This window comes from Adiantum capillus-veneris, chromosome 9 (genome assembly GCF_014529385.1).
Source record: "Adiantum capillus-veneris isolate H3 chromosome 9, ASM1452938v2, whole genome shotgun sequence".
Taxonomy (NCBI): Eukaryota; Viridiplantae; Streptophyta; class Polypodiopsida; order Polypodiales; family Pteridaceae; genus Adiantum; species Adiantum capillus-veneris.
In genome coordinates, this window is record NC_140939.1 from 18,131,864 (window position 1) to 18,144,177 (window position 12,314).

Below are 12,314 nucleotides of genomic sequence, written 5' to 3' on the forward strand. Positions count from 1 at the left end.
CAGGTGTTTACAGGTCTGATTTTTGCCCTAAAAAAGGGAATTTCAGCAAGCAAATGATGTATACACCTTGTGGAAACCTTTGGTAAGGGTTTGGCACTGAATGTACGCCGTTTTGGGGTGATTTCGCGTGAAATTTGCTCGCTGTTTTTCTGTAACAGCAAGCTGTTTTTTGCCCGATTGCGCACATTTGGGCGTGTTTAGGTCGGCAAAACAGGGTTTCAGTGTTTGCAATCACTCAGAATGGCTTCTAGCAGTGAAAGTGGCAATTTGTTGCACATTCGCAAGCTTGAAGGTGTCAATAACTTTGCTATATGGAAGAAGCAATGTTATAATGTGTTGTTGCAGAAGAAACAGACGAAACCTATTAAGTTACAGGGTGTGAAACCGGTTGATATGGAGGTTGAAGAATGGGAAGAAGTGGACGAGTTGGCTCGCTCCACGATCATGCTTTCGGTGTCTGACAATTTACTCTTCAATGTAGAGAATGAGCAGACAGCATGGGGCATGTGGAAGCGTTTAGACGAGTTGTATGCACAGCAGAGTGCTGCCAGTAAAGTGTATTGGCTTAAGAAGCTTATGGATCTCCGCATGAAGGAGGGCACGCACATGTCAGTGCACCTCAATGAATTCAACTCTATTTTCAGCCAACTGACAGAGCTGAAATTCACGATTGATGAGGAGTTCAAAGCTACTTTTCTGCTATGCACATTGCCCGAGAGTTGGGATGTATTCCGGACAGCTCTCAGTAACTCAAGTGCTTCACTTAAGCATGCAGATGTAGAGAGTTCTCTCTTGATGGAAGAGATGAACAGGAAGAACACCACAGGTGGGTCTTCTAATGCATTGCACTTGAGAGGCAGGTCTCAACAGAGGGAGAAATCTGACAGTAAGGACAGGGCACGCAGCAAATCTCGTAGGAAAGATGTTGTGTGTCATCATTGTGGAAAGAAAGGGCATTATAAACAGGAATGCTATGAGTGGAAGAAAGAGAAGAACAAGGGTGCTGAAACTGATGCAAAGGACAAGGGAAATGCCAAGAAGAGCACTGTGTTGATTGAGGAAATCAATGTTGCTAGTAGTTGTGACAGTGACAGCAGCACTGATGTACTCAATGCCTCTTCTGTGGATGCACATACCCTTGCTATGGGTTCTGATGTGGACATGCATACTTGGATTCTTGATTCAGGTGCCTCCTTTCATGTAACACCTCATAGGGATTGGTTTACACAGTACTCAGGTGAGGTGCAGGGCACTGTTTATTTGGGAGATAACTATGCATGTGACATTGCAGGTATTGGCAGTGTCCAGTTTTCCTTTGCTGATGGTATGACTTTTGTTTTGCACAAAGTGCGCCATGTGCCACAACTTAAGAAGAGTTTGATTAGTACAGGGCAGCTAGATGATGCAGGCTATCACACCACTTTTGGTGATAGCAAGTGGAAAATTTGTAAAGGGGCCCGGATTGTAGCCAAGGGTTGTAAATCGGACACTTTGTATCCTTTGCATGTATCTAGTGTGCGTGACCATGTTGTCGCCGTAACCGAGCAGCCAAGTGTTTCTTTGTGGCATGGCCGGTTGGGACACATGAGTAAAAGAGGAATGGAAACTCTGTCTCGTTGTGGTTATTTGCCGTGTTTGAGGTATGCTGATTTTTCTCATTGTGAGCACTGTATTTATGGTAAGCACAGTCAAACACCGCACAAAAGGTCTATTTCTTTGAAGTCTGACAGGTTAGACTTAGTGCATTCCGATGTATGTGAAATGCCACAGTTGTCCTTAGGGGGAAAGAAATATTTTGTCTCGTTTATCGATGATGCTACACGTAAGGTGTGGGTGTATCCAATACGTGCTAAAAGCGCTGTTTGGGATACTTTCAAGAACTTTCTTGCGTTTGTTGAGAATCAAACTGACAAGAAGCTTAGGTCTTTGCGCTCAGACAATGGGGGGGAGTATGTATCAAAAGCATTTATTGACTTTTGTGCTACTAAAGGTATTAAAAGAGAGCTCACGGCTCCTTTTAATCCCTCTCAGAATGGAGTTGCAGAGAGGTTGAACCGGACTATCCAAGAGAAAGTTCGGAGTATGCTGTCACATGCTGCATTACCTCATGGTTTTTGGGCAGAAGCTGTGCAAACAGCTATTCACTTGATTAATCGCTCACCTAGCAAGGCTTTGGGTGGAAAGGTGCCTGAGGAGGTGTGGTCTGGCAAGCCACCCTCATATGCACATTTAAGAGTGTTTGGTTGTGAGGCCTATGTTCACATCCGGAGTGAACTGCGCACCAAACTAGAACCAAAGTCTCATAAATGCATTTTCCTAGGATATGGTGAGGATGGTGAAATGGGGTATAGATTATGGGATCCCGCATTACGGAAAATCATACGCAGCAATGATGTCATCTTCAATGAGAATTGCATGCACAAACAGCCCACAAAGGTCGAGGAAGTGCGCCGGGTTGTTTTTCGTGAAGATGTTACATATGGACAGCCACGAAGGCCCAATGTTCAGCAGCCTTTACATGCTGAAAATGGTGCTGAAAATCAGCCATTACCTGCTGAAAATCAGCCCCAACAAGTTGCCATTGATGCACCACACGTAGGGGAACAGGTTGATGCTCCTAGACCGCCCATTGTTGCGATGCAACCGGCTGAACAGCCTGCTGTTTTTGATGGTTTACAGGCTGAAAATCCACCTGTTATGGATCATTGGGTGCGTAGATCTACTCGGGTGACAAGGCCCCCCGATAGATATGAACCGTCTTTAGACTATGTCATGCTTACTGATTGTGGTGAGCCGTCTTGCTATAAAGAGGCTATGCAACGTGAAGACAGTAAGAAATGGTTCAAAGCAATGGTTTCGGAAATGCAGTCTTTGGAGAAAAACCATACATGGGACTTCGTTGATTTGCCTAAAGGGCACAAGGCTCTGCCATGTAAATGGGTTTACAAGACCAAGGTCACATCTGATGCTTCTTCTAAGTACAAGGCACGTTTGGTTGCTAAAGGGTACAAGCAAAAGCATGGTGTTGATTTTGATGAGATTTTTTCTCCTGTTGTAAAGCTTGCCACATTACGTCTTGTTTTAGGCCTGGTTGCTTCTGAAGATATGGAGTTAAAGCAAATGGATGTCAAAACAGCGTTTTTGCATGGCGATTTGCTTGAGATGATCTATATGATGCAGCCAGAAGGTTTTGTGTCAAAGGGGCAAGAGAAGAAAGTATGTAGACTCTTGAAGAGCTTGTATGGTTTGAAACAGTCTCCCCGTGCATGGTATCACAAGTTTGATACATTCATGAGGTCTCAAGGATACAAAAGAAGTAATTCTGATCACTGTTTGTATATCAAAACGACAAGTGATGGATCTCTTCTATTGCTGATTTTGTATGTTGATGACATGCTTATTGCGGGTAACAATGTCACGGAGTTGGATGCACTACAGCAAAGCTTAAAGAATCGCTTTGACATGAAGGATCTTGGTAATGCTAATCATATTTTGGGTATGCGTATCTCTCGAGATAGACTCAACAGGCGTCTGTATCTATCTCAACGAGATTATGTTAATAAGGTGCTACATCGTTTTCATATGGATGGGGGAAAGGCACTTGGTACTCCGCTGTCTCCATATGTAAAACTGACTGCACATGACTGCCCAAACACAGATGATATGCGGGCTAAAATGGCCAAGATTCCTTATGCATCAGCCGTTGGCAGTTTGATGTATGCTATGGTTGCTACACGTCCGGACATTGCATTTGCGGTGGGAGTGGTAAGCAGGTACATGAGCAATCCTGGCAAAAAGCATTGGGAAGCAGTGAAGTGTATCTTGAGATACTTGAAAGGCACTAAAGACTTGTGCATTTGTTTTGGGAAGAGTGAGACATCTGTGCATGGCTTTACAGATGCAGATTTTGCTGGACATCCAGATTGCAGGAAGTATACCTCTAGATATGTGTTTACATTCACAGGAGGTGCAGTTTCTTGGATTTCTAGACTGCAGAAATGTGTTGCTTTGTCTACCACTGAGGCTGAGTATGTGGCTGCCACTGAGGCATGCAAAGAAGCTTTGTGGCTCATGCGTTTGGTAGAAGAGCTTGGCATTAAGTCACCAGTTCCTGTGCTACACTGTGATAGTCAGAGTGCTATTATGCTTGCAAGTAATCCTGTTTTTCATGCCAAGACAAAGCACATAGAGGTGAAGTATCATTTTATCAGGAGTGTGCTTGATGACAAGAGCATTACACTTGCAAGGTGCACACAGATGACAATCCTGCAGATCTTTTGACCAAGAGTCTTCCAGCAGAGCGGTTTGCATATTGCCGTCACATGATGGGTGTTGGATGAGTAAGTGCATGATCAGCTGATGTATCATAGTTAGTTGATTCTTTGATCTCCCAAGGTACATTGCCTTTAGGTGGGAGGTTGTTAGGGAATAAAGGCCTAAGTGCCTTGTATTTACTAACTTATAAGTTAAAAGACTTATAAGTGAGGGGGCCCAAGTGTGAATGGCCCCCTAGTCACTTACTCATATACTCAAATGTGAAGCCCAAAAGATATGGCGTGGCTTTTCCCAAAAATTCAACGAGCTCTCTCTCTCTCTCTCTCACGTTTTTTCCCTGCGCAAGCTTCTTCTACGCCATTCTTCCCTTCTCCTTCACTCTCATTGCATAGGACAGCAAGTGGGCTCTCTCTCCTGCTCCCCCACAAAAGCAGGGTTGTTGCTAAGCAAGGCTTTAGGCCCCTCCCCTAGTGTTCAGTAAGTTGGTTGGGTTAGGATTTTTAATCCTAATCTCTTTTTATATTTAGGCCCCTCTGTAAGTTAGAAAATCTTCTTCTTTTGCTTCTATTTATTAGGGTTTAGGCCTCTCCCTCATCACTCCCCCCGTAAATAGCCTAAAATAATCCGAGCCATGAGATATAGAGGCCTGTTTCAACCAAACGATCCCTAGATCGTAGCCTCCATCATGCATAGGCTCCAAGTACAACTAGACGCTCCCCAGACCGCAACCTGGAATGTGCAAAGGATCCAATAGTACAACTAAACGCTCCCCATACTGCAATCTGCGCGGTTCAAAGGTTCTACAACTAACATGGAATCTCCTCCAAGAAAAGCCGGAGACATGAGATATTCACGCATTATTAAGCACAATTTTCTATTGGATACTCCTCCCAAGAAAGCTCGAGCCATGAATGATCCAAAAGAAAGCATGGAAACCAGCATCAAAATCAGAATCAAAAAATATCCATCGGCACTAAGACAAGTTCAAAACAGATTAATTCTATTTCAAACAAATTGCAAACAATATTGTCAAACAAAATTACAAAGCGAAACTATAATCATTCTGAGTTTGTCTTGGTCAGCCGAACTTTAAGAACGATTGGCTTGTCCTTCTGCAACAAAGTGATGGTACGGTTCTGAATCTGGATGGTAGCATCATTCTTGTCGAGCCAACTTCCAAGGCATGCCCAAAAGAGTGTCGCGGTTGACTAACTTCATGATGTAAAAGTCTGCCTTACCATGGTCCTTCGATGGTGACAAGAAGAGCAGCAATGAAACCATGATATCATCTCCCCATACCAGCATGCTGCATCTCCCTGCATGGCTAACTGTCGAGGACTCAAGTGCAAGGCGGGCATATCTGTCTCTAGGAAGTTCCCACATGTGGTGTATGAAGGAGACTGATCTACTGAGCGCCTCAACCACTAGTGGGGGGTCCGCTAGCTCTGCTCGGACAATGGCACGTGGTACTGAGGCCTTGGCTCTAATGAGCCGCGAGATCATAGAGACGAGAGGTTTCTCCATGCTCCCCATCCATCAGTGCGACCCGACCTCTCGTGATGATCCAATGAAGGTCCCCATATCTCAGCTCCATAGAGCAATGCAGAAGCCACCAAAGTGTCAAAGAGCCAAAGCTTCGTCTGAAGCTCCTGAAATTGAACCTGCGAACAAATCCTCTCCAATCTACCCAATGTTGGTCAATCTGGTCTCTGCTACTCTCCTTAGTGAGAGCGCAGGTCCGCTAAAAACCACTCCAAGGTAAGTGTAAGCATCTGTATACTCCACAGTCTCCTGGCCATATGTGAATGTAGGTGCTGACCTCCTGATCCATTGTGGGGTGGTATTATACACCATAACCTTGGTTTTACCAAGGTTGACAGACAAACCACTTTCGTGAGCAAACCTATGCAAAGCATCCAAGTGACGTTGCATCCCCTCCGAAGATTCGGAGATCAGCACAATATCATCAGCATATAACAAAAGTGGAATCCATGTCCCTGCCAGTTGGGCACCTCTATCACCATCGCTCTCCATGTAGTCAGAAACCTCATCCACATACATACCGAATAGAGTAGGAGAGAGCGGGCAGCCATGCTTCACCCCAATAGTGGAGTGAACCGGTGTAGATAGTCCCTCAGAGGTGCGTACATGCCCTACTACTAATCTGTACAACGCCATGATCCCCCAAATGAGCTTTGTGGGTACTCCCATCTCCTGTAATCTGCGCATCAATCTAGCTCTGGGTACTGTGTCAAAGGCTTTGCGGAAGTCCACAAAGCTACAATAGATCCGTCTCCCATGAGATCTGCCCTCCTTGATGATGGCCCTGAGTGTCAAGATATGGTCAAGAGTAGAGAAGCCTCTCCTGAACCCTGCCTGCCCAGCTGCACGCATTCCTCCCCTCTCTGCCCATCTACTCAATTGCTGCTCAAGGATGGATGCGTACAACCGTGCCAGTGTGTGTCCAATCATGACAATGCGATGATCCCTAGGCTCCATAGGGTCTCCTGACTTGAAGATAGGTACAATCGTAGATAGGCTCCAAGTATCAAGCAAGCCCTCACACATGGCACAATTAAACATAACAGCTAGAAGCTCTGCTAGTAGATCTTTGGCATGCATGAAATGCTCAGCCACTAGGCCATCATGATCATATGGTCTCCCAGTCCTCATCCTGTCAATGGCTTTCTTCACCATCTCAACGGTGAAAAAAGCACATGTATGTGGGCATGGATCGGGGGGGGGGGGGGGGGGGAGAAATGAAATGAAATGAAATGTTATATTAACGTCTTCAAAAGGCCAAAGTGACCTATGGGACCAGAAAGTTACAATGGGGTGTATCTGATACAAAGTTAGAATAACAAGATGACAAAATGACAAAATAAAATACTATGGAATCCTAAACTGCTAGGTGTGAGCTAAGCAGCTAGCTGGGATAGCTAGATCACAAGACCTCCAGCATCGGCCGCTGGCGGATCTCATCAATCTCCTGCATGGTCAGTAGTCTGGCCAGGCGTCGTGCGTGTCGGGCCAAGTGATCTGAATCCTTTGATGCAGCCTCCGTCGATGTTGTGTAGTCCTCTGTAGTCGTGGGTGTCTGGATCTCCCCAGCTCGGTCGCTCGGTCAAGCAATGTGCCTCTGGTGTGAGGCGACGAGCTCTGCTATGGTAGTAGCTCCTCCGGGTGTCCAATGCAGCTCTAAAAAAGTCTATGATTTGTCTCTGAGACTAGCTAGCCTCTCCTCTCATCAAGCTCTCTCTGTGTCTACGCAGCTCGAGCAAAAACAGACCCAGGCATCTCTGATCCTCGTACCGCACGACTCTAGAGAGTGGTCCAAAGCCCTCTCTGAACAAGCAATGGAAGCCGCCTCATATCTCGTAGTAGACGGGGCAGTGGCATGTGTAGTGCAACTCTGTCTCAGGCTCGATGTTATACATGGGGGCATATCCTGGCCTCTGCTGGTACTCCGTTGTATCTCCCAGTCTCGATCCGCAGCTGGTGTGAAGATGTGCGTATCTGGCCAATAGCACATCGTATCCCATGAGACAAGTGGGTATCCATGTATCTGGGCCTCGTCACAAAACCGTCCTCCGTAAGCTGGAGACCAAAAAGTTACAACTAGTGAATCTGATACCATGTCTAAGTACGGAAATTACAAAGTTACAAAGAACTAACACTAAAACACTAAGGAGAAAGGAAATAGGGGGGGTGGGGGTTTGGTGGGTTCATATGAAATCTCTCATCGGTCGCTGTCGGATCTCATCGACCTCCTCCATGGTCAGTACTCTGGTTGGACGTCTTGCATGTCGAGCTAAAGTGATATGTATCTTTTGAGAGAGAGAGAGAAATGAAATGAAATGCATACTTGTACCTTCTTTACCATATAATTGGTAAAGAAAGCCATTGACAAGCTGAGTACGAGGAGATTTCAGGACCATGACCGACTAGTTGAAGAGCATTTCATACATGTCACAGACACGGTAGTAGATCTACTAGCTCTCATGTTTAACAGAGCTATGTGTGAGGGATTTCCTAACACTTGGAGTATGTACACGATCAAGCCGATATTCAAGTAAGGTGATCCCAATTCACCGAATAACTATTATGGTTGGTCACTCACTAGCCAAACTCTATGCATCTATCTTGGAACATGAGTCCAGCAGATGGGCAGAGAGAGAGAGAGGGCAGTAGGCAAGGGTTCGGAGGAGATTTTCCACTCTGGATCATACATTCACTCTCAGAGTTATCATTAAGGAGGCAAGAGCACATGGGAAAAGGATATACTGCCGCAAAGCCTTTGACACGGTACCAAGAACCTGCCTGATGCATAGACTGCAGGCTTTATGAGTATCCCATGAACTAATATGGGGTGTTATGGCACTCTGAGACTGTGGTTGGACGAGTACAGACCTCAAAATATTTATCACAGCCAGTGCACTCCAATATAGGGGTGAAATAAGGATGCCCACTCTCACAGTGCATCTTGGTGTCAAAACTTTAACAAGCCTTCTTTACATCCCTAGAAAAAAACTCTCTTTGTTAACTTGGCCTTCGCCCTATACACCCACTGTAGGCAAGATGTGCAGCTTGATGTCAAACTCTTGCCAGTCTTCAACAACCAAGAAGGCTGAAAGATAAGAGGTGCAAGCCGCACAAATGTTGCCAATCCTAATCACCCATGGATGTACAGATATTAGCACTAAATGCAACAAAATTTTCTCACCCTCGTGCAAGAAATAAAGCTACTTTACGTGGGTACACGGCGACACGTACATGCACATCCTCGTACATGCTACCGGAGCATGCGACACGTACAGATAGTTTTTGCACGTTGGCTTTTCTCATAGCACCATACTTCTTTAGGGTGACACGCTCACATGAGCATCCCTAGAGGTCTACTTTTACTCAGCATACAGCTACCCCTTTATCCCAAAGACAAAAAAAAAAAAGCTACTGCTTTCCTAACACAACCTGTGTCAATCTCCACACACACACACACACCCCTGCCCCGCCCCGCCCCCCGATGGTTCATCTTACATTCCTCGTACATGCTACCGGGATGTGCTGATAATTTTTGCACATTGCTTTTCTCATAGCATTGTACCTCTTTTGAGTGACAGGCTCACATGAGCATCCCTAGAGGTCTACTTTCACTCAGCATACAGCTACCCTTTTATCCTTTAAAGAAAGAAAGGAAGCTACAGGCTACAGCTTTCCTGGCACAACCTGGGTCAATCCCCGCCCATTCCCCCCCTTGCCCCCAAGCTTGGCAAAACCCACATCTATTAAATCCAAGTATCAGTTGACACAGTCAGAAAACTAAGCTTTTAGCTTCTAAAGGCTTCTCGAATATCTTCTATCTGCCAGAGCAGTGTGTACGATTGCCTCATCATGCCCTACTATAAACATAGCCTGAACAAAAAAGTACCTCAAGAATAGAAGTTGCTGACTTGACAAAAGACCTCCAAGCTCGTCTCCGATTTGGTTCACTTCTCGAAGTCTCCATGATATCAGTAGACAATAAAGACTCTATGTCAAGCAAGCTGGCTTTGAGTTTCTTGAAAGCCCACATATTTGTCATGAGCAAAGGCTCAGAAGGTGGTAGGAGGGCCAACAGACTGTTGGCTCTGCCTGAAATCAGAGTCTCGTCTGGAATACTTGAACCCGACACATCTCTGTCTTGATCTTGACTAGTACTGAACTTTTTGCCAATATGTGCAGTAGGATCCTCAGATATCCTAATATCTGACACGTGAATATCTGTAGACCCATTGTTCTTCAGCCGCGTAGGTCCATCACTGGACTGAGCTGTATCACCAGCAGTCTGAATCTTATCTTTAATAATGTTGACTGTAACACTACGACGCAGATCTGAGGATATTGAGGCAGTGGCTGCCATATGGAGAGATGGATCCAGCAAAGGAGAGACAGCCGGAGCGGGTACAAATCTCGGACCTTTATCTGCAAGGCATCCAATTTGTGAGACTCTTGTTCGATTGGAGGTATGCACTGTAAATCTTTTGATTATAATAGAGAGGTCTAGAGGCTGGAAATCTTGGCCCTTGTTTTTTGCCTTCTTCGCCTTTGCATGGATTAAGGCTTCACTTTCATCTTCAAATCCCCTCCAACTGCAAGTCCCATTATTATGTCCGTGAAGTTCTGCAACATTGTCATAAGTATGATGACAATACGGACAATGGATCCTTGCTGTCCAGACTAACTCCAAGCAATCGCATCTATAAATTTTCCCATCAACAAGAGACTTTTTCTTCCTGCCCCGTTTGCGAGAAGGTTCCTCTCCGGTTCCTTCTGCTTGGGAGATTGACCCAAACTTCTTCGAAAGTATGGTAGCAGCTTTTGTATTTACTGTGACTGGAGTAGCATATCTCATTTTGGATGTTTGCTGCTTATCTGGTTCTTTCTTATATTTCGAACTCCAGATCATACACCATTTTGTGAGAGCAGATTTCAAAAGTTTCTCTGCTGCAACTGTTGGTTTCAGCCACTTGAGAAGCTGCTCCACACACTCACTATCATTATATCCAGACCATTCTTGCACGTCTGGCTGGCCCATCATGTTGACCTGGTTACAGAAATGAGTATCTGAAATGCTGTCAGCAGAAGAACCTTTTTCTGCTAAAATCCAAGGAAATCTTCCTGCCCAACCAAGGGCCCAATAGGTCCTGCCAACACCATCTCTTCCAAGACACTCTCTCCGAGGAGCCATTTTCATCAGCTCCCCCTCTACTTTCTCTATTTCTGCCTCCAGTATCTCCAACATTGTCTTCCCAGGTGTACTTTGAATATTTTGTAAAGGAGAGGCTTCAATTTCACTGGCATGATGGGTGTCTAAAGGTATCCCTGTAGCTAAACCCTTATCTGTTTGACTTCCAAAATTTAAGCCTTGGGGCATGCTACCAGGACCTTCCTGCTCATCTGCGGCAGGTAACTCCACAGACTGGATAAAGGTGCTGGCAGGTGAAGTGCTGAGAATACCAGGCGCTTCAACAATGCTTCCTGGCAAGCTTTGCACACAGTTTTGTTTTCCCAGACTTTGTGATAGGATGTTTCCATTTTGAATCTGTGCTATATTCTGAACAGGATGCAGATTGATGAGATTCATACTCTGCCGTTCTATCAAGAGAACTCGTAGCCTCTGTTGAAGTTCAGGCAAGGCCTCTATGCTCTGGTCAATATGATCCCTGATAACAGTTGATTCCAAAACTTTGTCGCACAAAAATTTCAACATTCGCACCCTCTAGAAACCAGGGAGACAAAATTAGCACTTCAAAAGTATAGCGCAGAACAACAAAGAAATGCTTTACAATGCAAACCTCTGATCCCGTAAGGTGCCAGTAATCTTTTCCATCCATGCTCCTCACCAATGTAGACAGAATGCTTCCGGCTTCAGACAATCGGCTTTGATGTAACTGTTTAAAAATTGTTCCACTAGGTTCAGCAACAGCAGTACAGCTTGTTGAGCCGCCTTGCACCCCAGCTACACAACCTGGACAATACCAATTTCCCTCGGGTATCATGGAAAGAGGAGGTTCCAGACAGTAAATATGATACTCAGCATCACATCCATCGCATAATAGTGTGCTATCATCATCCTTATCGACTCCACAAATCTTGCACACCCCTTCTTCCCAAGGCGCTTTTTTAAGTTCTTCATCCTCCTCTGTTGAAGACAGTTTGGCTTTATCCTCTGTAGCAACCCCGTTTCCCTCAGTTGCATCTGCCTGATTTGTTTCTTTCAAGCCCACAATTTCCTCTTTACCACTGACCAGCTTGATAACCTGGTGCATTCAGAAATGAGTTATGTTAGCATGAAGGTGGTGATAGATATGCCTTCTCCTTCTCCTCATTACTCACATGAAGCTGGTAACAGATATACCTTCTCCTCGTAAAGAGCTTCGAAGCGCTGCGACATCTCTTCCCCAACTTTAATCAAATCCTCACGATCGTGGAAAATGATAGGAATGTTTTGGAAAAGCTGTGAAAGATCATTACATGTATGACATACTTTAACAGTAGTT

At 45.1% G+C, this 12,314-nt stretch overlaps 1 protein-coding gene across 1 annotated transcript in view; it reads right to left on the reverse strand.

Moving 5' to 3' along the window:
• MBD9 (methyl-CPG-binding domain 9) overlaps positions 1 to 12,314 on the reverse strand; it is a 97,858-nt gene that overhangs the window by 19,235 nt on the left and 66,309 nt on the right. The window contains exons 7-9 of the mRNA XM_086519473.1: positions 12,173 to 12,271; positions 11,610 to 12,074; positions 9,704 to 11,533 (exon numbers count right to left, since the gene is read on the reverse strand). Coding sequence (XP_086375599.1) covers positions 9,704 to 11,533; positions 11,610 to 12,074; positions 12,173 to 12,271 — 2,394 coding nt within the window. The remainder of the gene's footprint in view (positions 1 to 9,703; positions 11,534 to 11,609; positions 12,075 to 12,172; positions 12,272 to 12,314) is intronic.